Source organism: Notolepis coatsorum (genome assembly GCF_963971535.1).
Source record: "Notolepis coatsorum genome assembly, chromosome: 7".
Classification (NCBI taxonomy): domain Eukaryota; kingdom Metazoa; phylum Chordata; class Actinopteri; order Aulopiformes; family Paralepididae; genus Notolepis; species Notolepis coatsorum.
Genome location: NC_140171.1, coordinates 6,075,401 through 6,088,153, shown reverse-complemented (window position 1 = coordinate 6,088,153; position 12,753 = coordinate 6,075,401). Strand labels below are relative to the sequence as shown.

The following is a 12,753-nucleotide window of genomic DNA, read 5'->3' as shown; positions in this document are numbered from 1 at the left end:
CCTTCTGTCGGGTCCCCCCCGGCCCAGCGGTGCTCAGCGCGGCCCACAGCGCTCTGTAAAAGACCTTCTGTCGGGTCCCCCGGCCCAGCGGCCCACAGCGCTCTGTAGAAGACCTTCTGTCGGGTCCCCCGGCCCAGCGGCCCACAGCGCTCTGTAGAAGACCTTCTGTCGGGTCCCCCGGCCCAGCGGCCCACAGCGCTCTGTAAAAGACCTTCTGTCGGGTCCCCCGGCCCAGCGGTCCTCAGCGCGGCCCACAGCGCTCTGTAAAAGACCTTCTGTCGGGTCCCCCGGCCCAGCGGTCCTCAGCGCAGCCCACAGCGCTCTGTAAAAGACCTTCTGTCGGGTCCCCCCCGGCCCAGCGGTCCTCAGCGCGGCCCACAGCGCTCTGTAAAAGACCTTCTGTCGTGGTCCTCCTATTGTTATATTGTTTACACTGCCTATTTTTTTTTATTTTTCTACTGCCCATTTCTTTTTTTATTACCTCTATTATGTCTTCTACTATTACCATGTACCTGTACCCCCCCCTCCCCCCTCCCCCATGCTGCTATGATGCCTGCATTTCCCCAAGGGGATCAATAAAGGAACATCTGGGGGTGCCAGGGTGGCGCACCACGTAGCTGCGCTGCAGTGCAACGCGGAGTCCCGGGATCGAGACCCGGAGACCGTTGCCGCATGTCTTCCCCCATCCTTCCTCTCTGACGGGCCTATCCGGATAAAGCAATAAATGCTAAAAAAATAAACATAAAAAAAAGGAACATCTGATCTGATCTTGTCCTCTGGCCAGCTGGGAGAGACTCCAGAAGAGTCTAGAGAGCGGTGGGGGCTGTAGCCTTTGGCCTCTCCGCTAGGTGTGTGAACTAAGCTCTTGTTGGGGGGGGGGGGGGGGGGGGGGCGTCACCCAAAAGGGGTTTTCCTCCACACCGGAAAGGGAACTGACCCGGTCTCTGTGCCCCCAGCTCCCCGACGGCCGGCTGATCAAGGTGGGAGGAGAGCGCTTCGAGGCCCCCGAGGCCCTGTTCCAGCCGCACCTCATCAACGTGGAGGGAGTGGGCGTGGCCGAGCTGCTGTTCAACACCATCCAGGCTGCCGACATCGACACCAGGTAACCATAGGACACCAGGTAACGCTGAGCCATAGAACACCAGGTAACGCTGAGCCATAGGACACCAGGTAACGCTGAGCCATAGAACACCAGGTAACGCTGAGCCATAGAACACCAGGTAACGCTGAGCCATAGAACACCAGGTAACGCTGAGCCATAGGACATCAGGTAACGCTGAGCCATAGACACCAGGTAACGCTGAGCCATAGAACACCAGGTAACGCTGAGCCATAGGACACCAGGTAACGCTGAGCCATAGAACACCAGGTAACGCTGAGCCATAGAACACCAGGTAACGCTGAGCCATAGAACACCAGGTAACGCTGAGCCATAGACACCAGGTAACGCTGAGCCATAGACACCAGGTAACGCTGAGCCATAGGACACCAGGTAACGCTGAGCCATAGGACACCAGGTAACGCTGAGCCATAGGACACCAGGTAACGCTGAGCCATAGAACACCAGGTAACGCTGAGCCATAGAACACCAGGTAACGCTGAGCCATAGGACACCAGGTAACGCTGAGCCATAGAACACCAGGTAACGCTGAGCCATAGGACATCAGGTAACGCTGAGCCATAGGACATCAGGTAACGCTGAGCCATAGGACATCAGGTAACGCTGAGCCATAGAACACCAGGTAACACTGAGCCATAGAACACCAGGTAGCCATAGCCATCGTTGTAAACAGCGACTCCTACAGGTCGGTCGGGGCGCCTGCTCAGCGAGGGAGGGAACTGGGTGTGTTGTGGTCTGCTTCTCTCTCTCCATCCTGGGTGTGTTGTGGTCTGCTTCTCTCTCTCCATCCTGGGTGTGTTGTGGTCTGCTTCTCTCTCTCCATCCTGGGTGTGTTGTGGTCTCTCTCTCTCCATCCTGGGTGTGTTGTGGTCTCCTCTCTCTCCATCCTGGGTGTGTTGTGGTCTCCTCTCTCTCTCCATCCTGGGTGTGTTGTGGTCTGCTTCTCTCTCTCCATCCTGGGTGTGTTGTGGTCTGCTTCTCTCTCTCCATCCTGGGTGTGTTGTGGTCTCCTCTCTCTCCATCCTGGGTGTGTTGTGGTCTGCTTCTCTCTCTCCATCCTGGGTGTGTTGTGGTCTCCTCTCTCTCTCCATCCTGGGTGTGTTGTGGTCTCATCTCTCTCTCCATCCTGGGTGTGTTGTGGTCTGCTTCTCTCTCTCCATCCTGGGTGTGTTGTGGTCTGCTTCTCTCTCTCCATCCTGGGTGTGTTGTGGTCTCCTCTCTCTCTCTCTCTCTCTCTCTCTCTCTCTCTCTCTCTCGCTCTCTCCATCCTGGGTGTGTTGTCATGTCTCTCTCCATCCTGGGTGTGTTGTTGTCATGTGTCTCTCTCTCTCTCCATCCTGGGTGTGTTGTTGTCATGTGTCTCTCTCTCTCTCCATCCTGGGTGTGTTATCATGTGTCTCTCTCTCCATCCTGGGTGTGTTGTTATCATGTGTCTCTCTCTCTCTCTCTCCATCCTGGGTGTGTTGTTGTCATGTGTCTCTCTCTCTCTCCATCCTGGGTGTGTTGTCATGTCTCTCTCTCTCCATCCTGGGTGTGTTGTTATCATGTGTCTCTCTCTCTCTCTCCATCCTGGGTGTGTTGTCATGTGTCTCTCTCTCTCTCTCCATCCTGGGTGTGTTGTCATGTCTCTCTCTCTCCATCCTGGGTGTGTTGTTGTCATGTGTCTCTCTCTCTCTCCATCCTGGGTGTGTTGTGGTCTGCTTCTTTCTCTCTCCATCCTGGGTGTGTTGTTGTCATGTGTCTCTCTCTCCATCCTGGGTGTGTTGTTGTCATGTGTCTCTCTCTCTCTCTCTCTCTCCATCCTGGGTGTGTTGTTGTCATGTGTCTCTCTCTCCATCCTGGGTGTGTTGTTGTCATGTGTCTCTCTCTCTCTCTCTCTTCATCCTGGGTGTGTTGTTGTTGTCTCTCTCCCCCTGCAGGTCAGAGTTCTATAAACACATCGTTCTGTCTGGAGGCTCCACCATGTACCCCGGCCTGCCCTCTCGCCTGGAGAGGGAACTCAAACAGCTCTATCTGGAGCGCGTGTTGAAGGGCGACGTCGACAAGCTATCGGTAAGAGAGTTCCTATCCCAGAGTTCCTATCCCAGAGTTCCTATCCCATGGTTCCTATCCTACTCTGTAAGGCTGTCCCCGAAGCCTGTTTTTGTGATTCGGACTTCGTCAGGGTTTTTCGAACGAACGTTCGAACCTTTCTTTTTAATTAAAACAATAACTATTATAAATATATCCTCAAACTAAATCCTCAACTTGAATAAAGTGATTAATCTGATTAAATTATTCTTTCTTTTTTATTAAATCAATTTTCTTTAAGTTTAATGAATATAACTTAGCAGTTTTTTTAATACTATAATATTAGTTTAGCCTACTCTTTATCTGCAACTGTGGAGAAAAACACCATTGGTTTAAACAGAATGAATAGACGCATACATTTTTTTTTTTTTTTTTTTTTTTTTGAATGTTAACGTAACGAACAAACGTTCGAACATTCGGGCTCAGCCTTACTACTCTGTATCAGTTAGCACCATAGTTTCTATCCTACTCTATATCAGTAAGCACCATAGTTCCTATTCTACTCTCTATCAGTAAGCAGCATGGTTCCTATCCTACTCTGTAGCAGTAAGCACCATGGTTCCTATCCTACTCTGTAGCAGTAAGCACCAGGGTTCCTACTCTGTCGGTAAGCATAACTCGTATGGGGATATTTGTGACGCGGTTGTGTCTGGAAGACTCTTGTGCATGTAAACATATTTAGTCGCCCCATAATATTCTTAAAAGTCTCCCAGAGGAGGAGGGCTGATCTGGGGTCAGTGACCAGGAACACTTGTCATAATGGTTGATTTGACCTTATTCAAACTAACGGACTTGAAGCTGACTCTAGATCAGTACTACCACTTTTGAGAGTCTTGCTTCTCAAAGTTATGGCTTGCTCTAGGGTCCTACAGAATTTAAAATAATTTTGTGTTTTATTTTTTATATATATATATTAGTGCTGTCAATAGATTTAAAAAAAATTAACTAATTAATCTCACAATTTTCTGTATTAATCTAGATTAAAAATTGCATTTTTCTACTTAAGACCGAAGCTTGTAACAGATATTTAATTGAGTAAAATCATGGAATTAATGTAAAATCAACACAAAGAAAGTATATTTATATTCAAAGACTATTTTAATAGCTTTCTTTGAATACAGTTTCTCTCCTGTGAATTACAAATGTTCAACAAAACCATCAACATTGACTCAGCTAGACCTATTTCTTATATCCGCGGCGCTAAGATTGAAGATTGTTCACTCCATAGATTGATCTACATTAATTTATTTTAATGCTTTAAATAATTTAAATTAATCTCAAGTTAAAGCATTAATTTTGACAGCCCTATATATATTCTTTTTCCATTGATCGACTTTCTTTGTACCAGTCCCTATTGTAATTGCTGTCTTGGCCACCAGGGGTCAGTGTTGTCTTGGATTGAGTGGTTGAGTGTAGCCTTGGAACACACTGAGGAGCAGCTATCTCTGTCATCATGGGACATGTTTTTAGATCGTGTGCTCGTCTGGAAGAGTCATTGTTCCAACGTCTTCCTCCCGAGAGGCTCATTGGCTCGTCTGAGCCGTGATCGTCGGCGCAGCTCTGCCTCTGTACGGGGAGACGCTCCTAGCCTGTAATTGTAAGACAATATCACGCCTAACAGGCTTTTTCCCACTTCTAAAGCTCTCTGGGGCGATGTTGCTCAAATATTGTTTATTGTTTAAAAGGATCCCCATTAGCTGCCACCTAAGTGGCGAGCTAGTCTTCCTGGGGTCCACACAGAAGGACAACAAAAACATAACAATACATGAGATACATATGACGATCACAATTCACTTAATTACCAATGATAATCTACAAACAGTAAAACATTGTAGACATCATTATAAACATCAGAATATTTTGCTCACATATTTAAGTAGTGCATTCTCAGGTGGTATTTGAAAGACACTTTACTATTCAATTTACTTATGTTCAGTGGGCAGTTATTACAATGATTGATGGCACGATAAACAACCGTCCTCTTTAAAGCATTTGATTTTGGACGTGGCAACATAATCTGTCCATCATCGGCTGACCTATAGTAAAATAAGGATGAACCTGACTGCATCTGACAATTTGTTTGTATAAGAAAACGGGTTGAGACGAAAAGACAAGTGTTCCTGAACAATGTAACAGTGTTGAAAACCAGCCTATTCTCTACCGTTAACCATGAGAGTTGACGGTGCATATAGTGATCGTGTTTGTTCTCATGGAACAATGTAAGACTAACCGTGCAGCTCTGTTCTGGGCAGTTTGCAATTTCTTTAGTTGACCTTTTGGATGCAGAGGACCATTAAATATCACATCACAATATTTTCCCTATGTCTGGTGGTATATTTGATGGTGTTTGGTTTTCCCAGTATAGATGACACTGTGGTGCTTCATCTTCCCAATGCCTTTTATTATTATTATTATTAGGGATGTCCGATATTATCGGCCGATATCTGCATTAAAATGTAATATCGGTATCTGTTTTCAAATATTTTATTTTTATTTTATTTTTACATTTCTATAACCTTTATTTACCCACGCAAGTAAGAACAAATTCTGATTTTATTTATTGTCAAAAGTATGCTTATTTTGTGTTAATTCCACAACAAGAGATATGTAATGTTAATTACCTGAAATTATTAAATTTTTTGGGGGGGGGAAACCCTGCATATATCGGTATCGGTTGATATCTGTATTGGAAATTAAGAGTTGGACAATATCGGTATATCTGTAAAAAAGCCAATATCGAGCATCCCTAATTAATATTGTTTATTTATTGGAACCCACATGGCCATGGCGTACTCTTTCATTCAAAATGTCCATCCTTATCCAACTCCCGTCTCAAATCCTTTATAATACTGCTGACATGGGGCTTCCGGTTGTGTGATGTCCGGGTAGCAGCTTGAATCTCGAGTTCCTCAGAACCCCAGAGATAAACGACCCAACAAACAGATATTGTCAGCAACATTTAACGAGTGAGACGGTAAGAAGTCTAAAGATGAGCCCGAAGAACCGAAAGGCTAAAAGAAATACCAAAACCGACTCTGGAAATGAGAAAGATGTCACAGATGAACAGGCTCCTCAAACCAGCTCTTCCGACACTGACGAGGAAACAGAGAGAGAGGAATCCGCGATTCTAAAAGAATTAAAAGATCTAAGGAGAGAGAATAAAGAAGCACACAATGCCACTCAGTCTTCAGTGAGCAAACTTGAAACATCTATGTCGCAAGTAACTGAATGGATTGACAAAACAGAAGGTAGAATTACGGTAATTGAAAAACAAATCACGAAACTGGATGATAGTGGAATGAGACACCAGAGGGCGCTCAAATACCTTGTAAAAAGAGATGCAGAAATTACTGCAACCTGTGAAGACTTGCAAAATAGACTCAGACGCAACAATATCCGGATCTACCAAGTCCCTGAAGATAGCGAGGACAAGGATACTAAAGAGTTTGTGAAGCAGCTATTGACAACATCCCTGAAAATAACACCTGAACTTGAGTCTGAGATTAAGATAGAAAGAGCGCACAGATCACTGACGGCCAAACCGAAAGATTCTAGCGCCCCCCCGCGCTCTATCATTGTGCGCTTTCTAGATTTCAATATCAAAGAACAGGTGTTACAGCTCGCATGGGGACAATCCGTCACACTTCAAGGGAAAAGGATCTATTTTGATCACGATTACTCCCCAGACCTGCAAAAGAAGAGGGGTCAGGTGCGTCACGTCATCAAACAGCTGAAGGAAAAAGGGATACGCGCTAATTGTCCATACCCGGCACGACTCAGGATGACAACAGAATCGGGAACGAAGGTGTTTGACTCGCTGGTGGATGCAATTCCCACACTAAAAGAACTGGGAATTCATGTCCAAATCGACGAAAGAGAGCAACTACAAAGAGAACTGACAAGGGACAGGTGGCGAACACAAAGAAGAGGGGGGGGGCAGCGAACGAAAGGAGCCATGACGTCACTATCTGCCGCAGACCTAAGATCATTCATGGACGATAAAGATGAGTAAACCAGTTAGATATAGTAATAGTAGACTAACGAAATGTTTACAATAAGTGTAAAACACAAGAAATAATGGACATGCTGCTGACTAATATGATTATCATTTACCCTGAGTATTAATTACCTGTTGGGAAAATTTAAATATATCAAATCTACTTTAATTTATATGTGGTTCTGAGGCCAGAGACTGAGCCATAGACGGATCACACTTAGCCTGTGTTATCAGGCAAAGGTTAACCCTATACGTTCGTGGTTAACTTCTCTGCACTTAGTGCAATATGCTCCCTGAGAGAGAAAGCTACACCTCTCTAGAACATCGGGAGATTATTTCATTTGTGATTTATGTAAGACAGCTTACTGGAAAATTGGAAGCCCTAGGTTTTCCCTTACAAGTGAATAGGGGACCATTTTGTTTTGTTTTTTATGTTGTATACTCTTTGACAAATGCCTCAAGCTCATATACTATGGAAGATAGATCTATGTTGTACATACGAAATACAATGACATTATGACAAGCCTTAAATGTATTAGTTACAATATAAATGGTCTTAACAACCCAATAAAGAGGAAAAAACTTTTTGGACAACTTAAGAAAATGCAGTGCTCTATAGCATTCATTCAAGAAACGCATTTATCAATGAACGAACACCAGAAACTGAAGAGAGAATGGGTGGGCCAGGTGTATAGTGCGTCCTGTCAAACAGGGAAAAAGAGAGGAGTGGCTATTCTATTTAATAAATCAGTATACTTCACCAAAGAAAAGGAAATTGCAGATGACCAGGGCAGATATGTTATGGTCCTGGGGTCAATAGGAGGATCAATCATAACCTTTCTAAATATATATGCACCAAATGAAGACTGCCCCAATTTCTTTAAAGGTATAGCCTCACTTTTGGCTGGTAACGCCAAAGGAATTATCCTTATGGCCGGTGATTTCAACTGTGTACTAAATCCAAAAGTAGACAAACTGCCTGTAGATTGTGGACCCATTTCAAAAAAATCTAGATCACTGAATGCAATGATAAAAGAATTTGGACTTATAGATGCATGGCGTTTCCACCATCCTAGGCAGAAAGACTTTACCTTTAGGTCTGGGGTCCATGGTAGCTACTCTCGGATAGATTACTTCTGTATTTCCAAGCAAGATATTGACAAAGTTGAATCATGTATCATTGAACCAGCGACCATCTCAGATCATGGACCTCTAACTCTCCAACTTAACCTCAGTACCAATAAAATCTTTAAATATTGGAGGCTCAATGTATCCATGCTGTCTGACTCTCACACACGGGAGAGGATAAGTGAAGAACTGAAGAGTTATTTTGATCTCAACAATAAGGGGGATGTCTCACCATCAATTTTATGGGACGCGGCAAAGGCTGTAATGAGAGGTAAAATTATCTCAATTTCAAGTGCACTAAAGAAACAGCGAAATGAAAAACAACAGAACCTAGAAAATGAGTTAAAAATACTAGAAAGGAAACATAAACTGAACAGAGATGAGGAAGATTTAAAAGCTCTACTAACCTGCAAACAAAAACTAGATGACCTGTTGACATACAAAGCGGAAGGAGCCCTTAGATTTGCTGGTAGGAATTACTATGAGATGGGAAATAGGGCAAGCAAGCTACTGTCATTCCAGCTCCACAAAATACAGTCAAGTCGGATAGTTCCAAAGATTAAACACCCCAGCACACACATGGAAGTAATGCAAACGCAAGAAATTGCTAATGCATTTGCAGATTACTATACCGACCTCTACAAAGCACAGCAATTGGAAAACAAGAAAGAAAAAATCAACAACTTCTTAGATAACCTTAAACTTTCTAAACTATCCCCAGATGAGGCGGATGAGCTAACCTCCCCTATTACGGAGAAGGAGATGGGGGAAACTATTCAGATGCTTAAGAACAATAAATCACCAGGTACAGATGGGTTTTCAAATGAATTTTATAAACATTTCACTGAACAATTAACACCAGTATTAAGTGTAGTTTATAACTATGCCCTATCTGAGAGAGATCCACCAGGAAGCTGGTCAGAAGCTATTGTCTCGGTAATACATAAAGAAGGTAAAGACCCCACAAGATGTAGTTCCTATAGGCCCATAAGTCTCCTTTGCAACGATTTCAAGATATTGACATCTATACTTAAAAAAAGAATACAGAAACATATAATAAAACTGATACACCCAGACCAGACTGGCTTTATCACTGGTCGACAGGGTGCTAACAACATCAGAAGAACTTTAAATCTGCAAACAGTGGCTGGATCTCGAAAAGAACCATCAATGCTTCTCGGCTTAGATGCCGAGAAGGCATTTGATAGAGTTGATTGGCTGTACCTTGAACTAACATTGAAAGGTATGGGATTCAATAACACATTTATAGATTGGATAAAATGTTTATATAAAAATCCTAAGTCTATAGTAAGGGTGAATGGTCACTGCTCTCACTTCTTTGAGATACAGAGAGGGACACGCCAAGGAGACGTTTTGTCTCCGTTACTATTCGCGATTGGCATAGAGCCACTAGCGGAGATGATTAGATCAAACCCTCAGATACAGGGAATAGATGACCAAAAAGGCATTACACACAAGATCTCGCTATTTGCTGATGACATTTTACTTTATATCAAAAACCCGTTAGAATCAATTCCAAACATAATGATGGATTTAAGAAATTACGGCGAACTGTCGGGTTATAAGATAAATGAGACCAAATCAGAAGCCATGATGATAGTGGGAACATGGCCAACACATCTGAATAGTATAGCACCCTTCCATTGGGCTAGAGACGGATTCAGGTATTTAGGAATCATTTTGACTCCCAGCAGCAATCAGTTATATCAAGCAAACTACGAAAAGTTGATTGTACAAATCAAATCAGACATGGCCAGATGGGACATTTTACCTCTCTCCCTAGTGGGAAGAATAGAATCAATTCGAATGAATGTGCTACCTAGACTTATTTTTCTCTTCCAGTCTCTACCTATACCAATACCTGCCACTACCTTTAAAATGTTAGATAAACTCCTATCCAAATTTATCTGGCAGAGGAAAAAACCTAGAGTAAGGCTTAAAACACTGTTTGCCAAAGAACAAGGGTGGTCTTGGTCTACCAAACCTAAGAAACTACTACTGGGCAGCTCAATTACGCATACTTGTGCATTGGATACAAAAGGACCTAGATTCAGGATGGGTACAGATTGAGCAAAACTCAATTCCAAAGACCCCTCTCAGATCCATAATATTCCTGGGGAAAGCATACTGGAAAAAAATTAAGATTGGTAACAAATGGATTACAAATACATTAAAGGTATGGGAAAGTGTAAGGAAAAAGGGGGGAGGTCCACGATCAATATCTAGGGCCATGCCAATAGCAGACAATACAGAATTCCGACCAGCTATGGAGGATGGGGGTTTTAAAAAATGGGCGGATTTGGGCCTGGTTACTATCAATCAATTAATGGAAGGAGACTGTTTTAAATCGTTTGCACAGCTACAGCAATGTTTTGATCTACCTTCGAAAGACATGTTTAGATACTTTCAAATAAGACACTATGTAATGACTCACAGTGAGTGGGAAGCAATTAAGAGACCACCAACAAATGTAGAGCGGTACTTTATTAACACAATAGAAAAAAACTTGATGGAAAGAAAGCAGATATCCAATATTTACAACATGTTACAACTAGACGATCCAGGAGACACCACCTATATTAAAGAAAAATGGGAGTTGGAAGCTAATGTGATCATAGAAAATGAAGAATGGGAGGACAGCCATTCAAGCAATCATAAAATCACAAATAGTCCAATGTGGAAGGAGTTTGACTGGAAGGTCAAGGTCAGGTACTTTAGGACTCCTCAAGTTCTCTCCGGATTTGCTGGTGGGTCCTCACCACTATGTTGGAGAGGATGTGGATTGATCGGAGATCATACACATATTTTCTGGGACTGTCCAAGGGTGCAGACATTTTGGGTGAATATCAAAAATGAGATTAAAACCATTCTAGATCTTGACTTACCTCTGAATCCATCGTACTATATCTTGGGATGTATACCGAAAGGCACATACTATGGAGATACGTTATACATCTTGAGAGTGATACTGTTAATAGCAAGGAAAATGATAACTATGGCATGGCTACAAAATCAACCACCGTCAATCAAACAATGGACCAAGAGACTGAGACAGATGTATACAATGGAAGAAATGACTGCACAATTGCAACTGAAAAAAGATATGTTTATGCAGAGATGGTCACATGTAACCTTGTACCTGGAGATACACTAGCATGAGTCTGACGCCCTCTCTCTCTTTTTTTTCTTTTTTTGTTCTTTTTTCTTTTTTTTTTCTTTTGCTAAATTAATTTTTCTATTTATTTTTTCGTTTCTTATCCTACAAAAAATCAAAAAAAAAATTGTAAAAATCCCTCCCCACTGGGTTGTTTAAGAGGCGTACTCGGAGTATACAGCTTATTTAGATTATGCTGAATACTTTGAAAACAAATTGAATAAGAGGGAAGAGCCTGAGTAACAAATGTCATTGAATATGTGAATCAAGTATATTATACTGTATGATTATTGCAATGTGATGTTCATTATGACACAAAATAAAAGAAAGTTCAAAAAAAAATAATACTGCTGACATGTCCAGGTTCTACATACTTATATTGGATTCAATATAAATGCATACTTTTATTGTTTTGTTATTGATCCATGGTGGAATGAAGCCGAACAATAGCCGCACGGCGGATCACAGCTGGGGCACACACGGCGGCTCAGGAGCTAGAGCTGGTCGTCTGGTAATAATCGGAAGGTTCCCGGTTCGATTCCGGCTCCTCCCGGTCAGCGTGTCGAAGTGTCCTTGAGCAAGACGCTTAACCCCCTAACTGCTCCCGATGAGCAGGTGTGTGAGTGAGTGGGTAAAATGTGAGGAATAAAATTGTAAAGCGCTTTGGATAAAAGCTCTCTATAAAATTATATTACAGTAGAAAAGTAAATTTTTTTTTTAATAGGCAGTGTAAATATATATATTAGTATATATATATATATAGTATATTATTTCTTTGAATACTCGTCCTACTCTCCCGTGCCCGTCAGAGCTCCGTCAGGAAGCCACATGTCCCCCTGTCTGCTAGCGTCGTTAAACACGGCTCACATGGTTCCAGTTCTAAATACCATGATCATGATGCATCCTCATGAACAACGGGGGCATTGTAATTATTACAGAATGTACTTCAAAAGGCAACACGCGCCATTGATCTAGCGATGCACAATAGCAAACGCAGCGCGCCGTGGTCCCCTGAGTGTGTGCAAAGTAAAATGCCCACGTTCATCACAGGAATGCGGCGTGCCCGCCGACGCGTAAGGCTCCGTGACTCGCTTTTAACGCGTGTTTTCTCTCATGATACGAGCTACATCCGGTGCTTTGCTAGATGGACCGGTCTTGTGAGTAGAAGAAATTCATTGTAGGTTTCAGACTTGACGTCTTTTCGCAGGCCGTGTTGGCGATGAGAACGATTAAACCACACTGGCCATGTTCTTTTAAAGTGGG

The 12,753-nt window shown here is 43.0% G+C and overlaps 1 protein-coding gene across 2 annotated transcripts in view; it reads left to right on the top strand.

Annotated features, from left to right (window-relative positions):
* Window positions 1-12,753, top strand: part of LOC311232531 (actin-related protein 2-B-like) — a 91,178-nt gene that overhangs the window by 22,434 nt on the left and 55,991 nt on the right. Inside the window, exons 7-8 of one of the 2 annotated variants that reach the window (XM_084319357.1) lie at window positions 957-1,102; window positions 3,040-3,172. The exons of the other annotated variant lie outside the window; for it this stretch is intronic. Coding sequence (XP_084175483.1) covers window positions 957-1,102; window positions 3,040-3,172 — 279 coding nt within the window. The remainder of the gene's footprint in view (window positions 1-956; window positions 1,103-3,039; window positions 3,173-12,753) is intronic. 2 annotated transcript variants of the gene reach the window in all.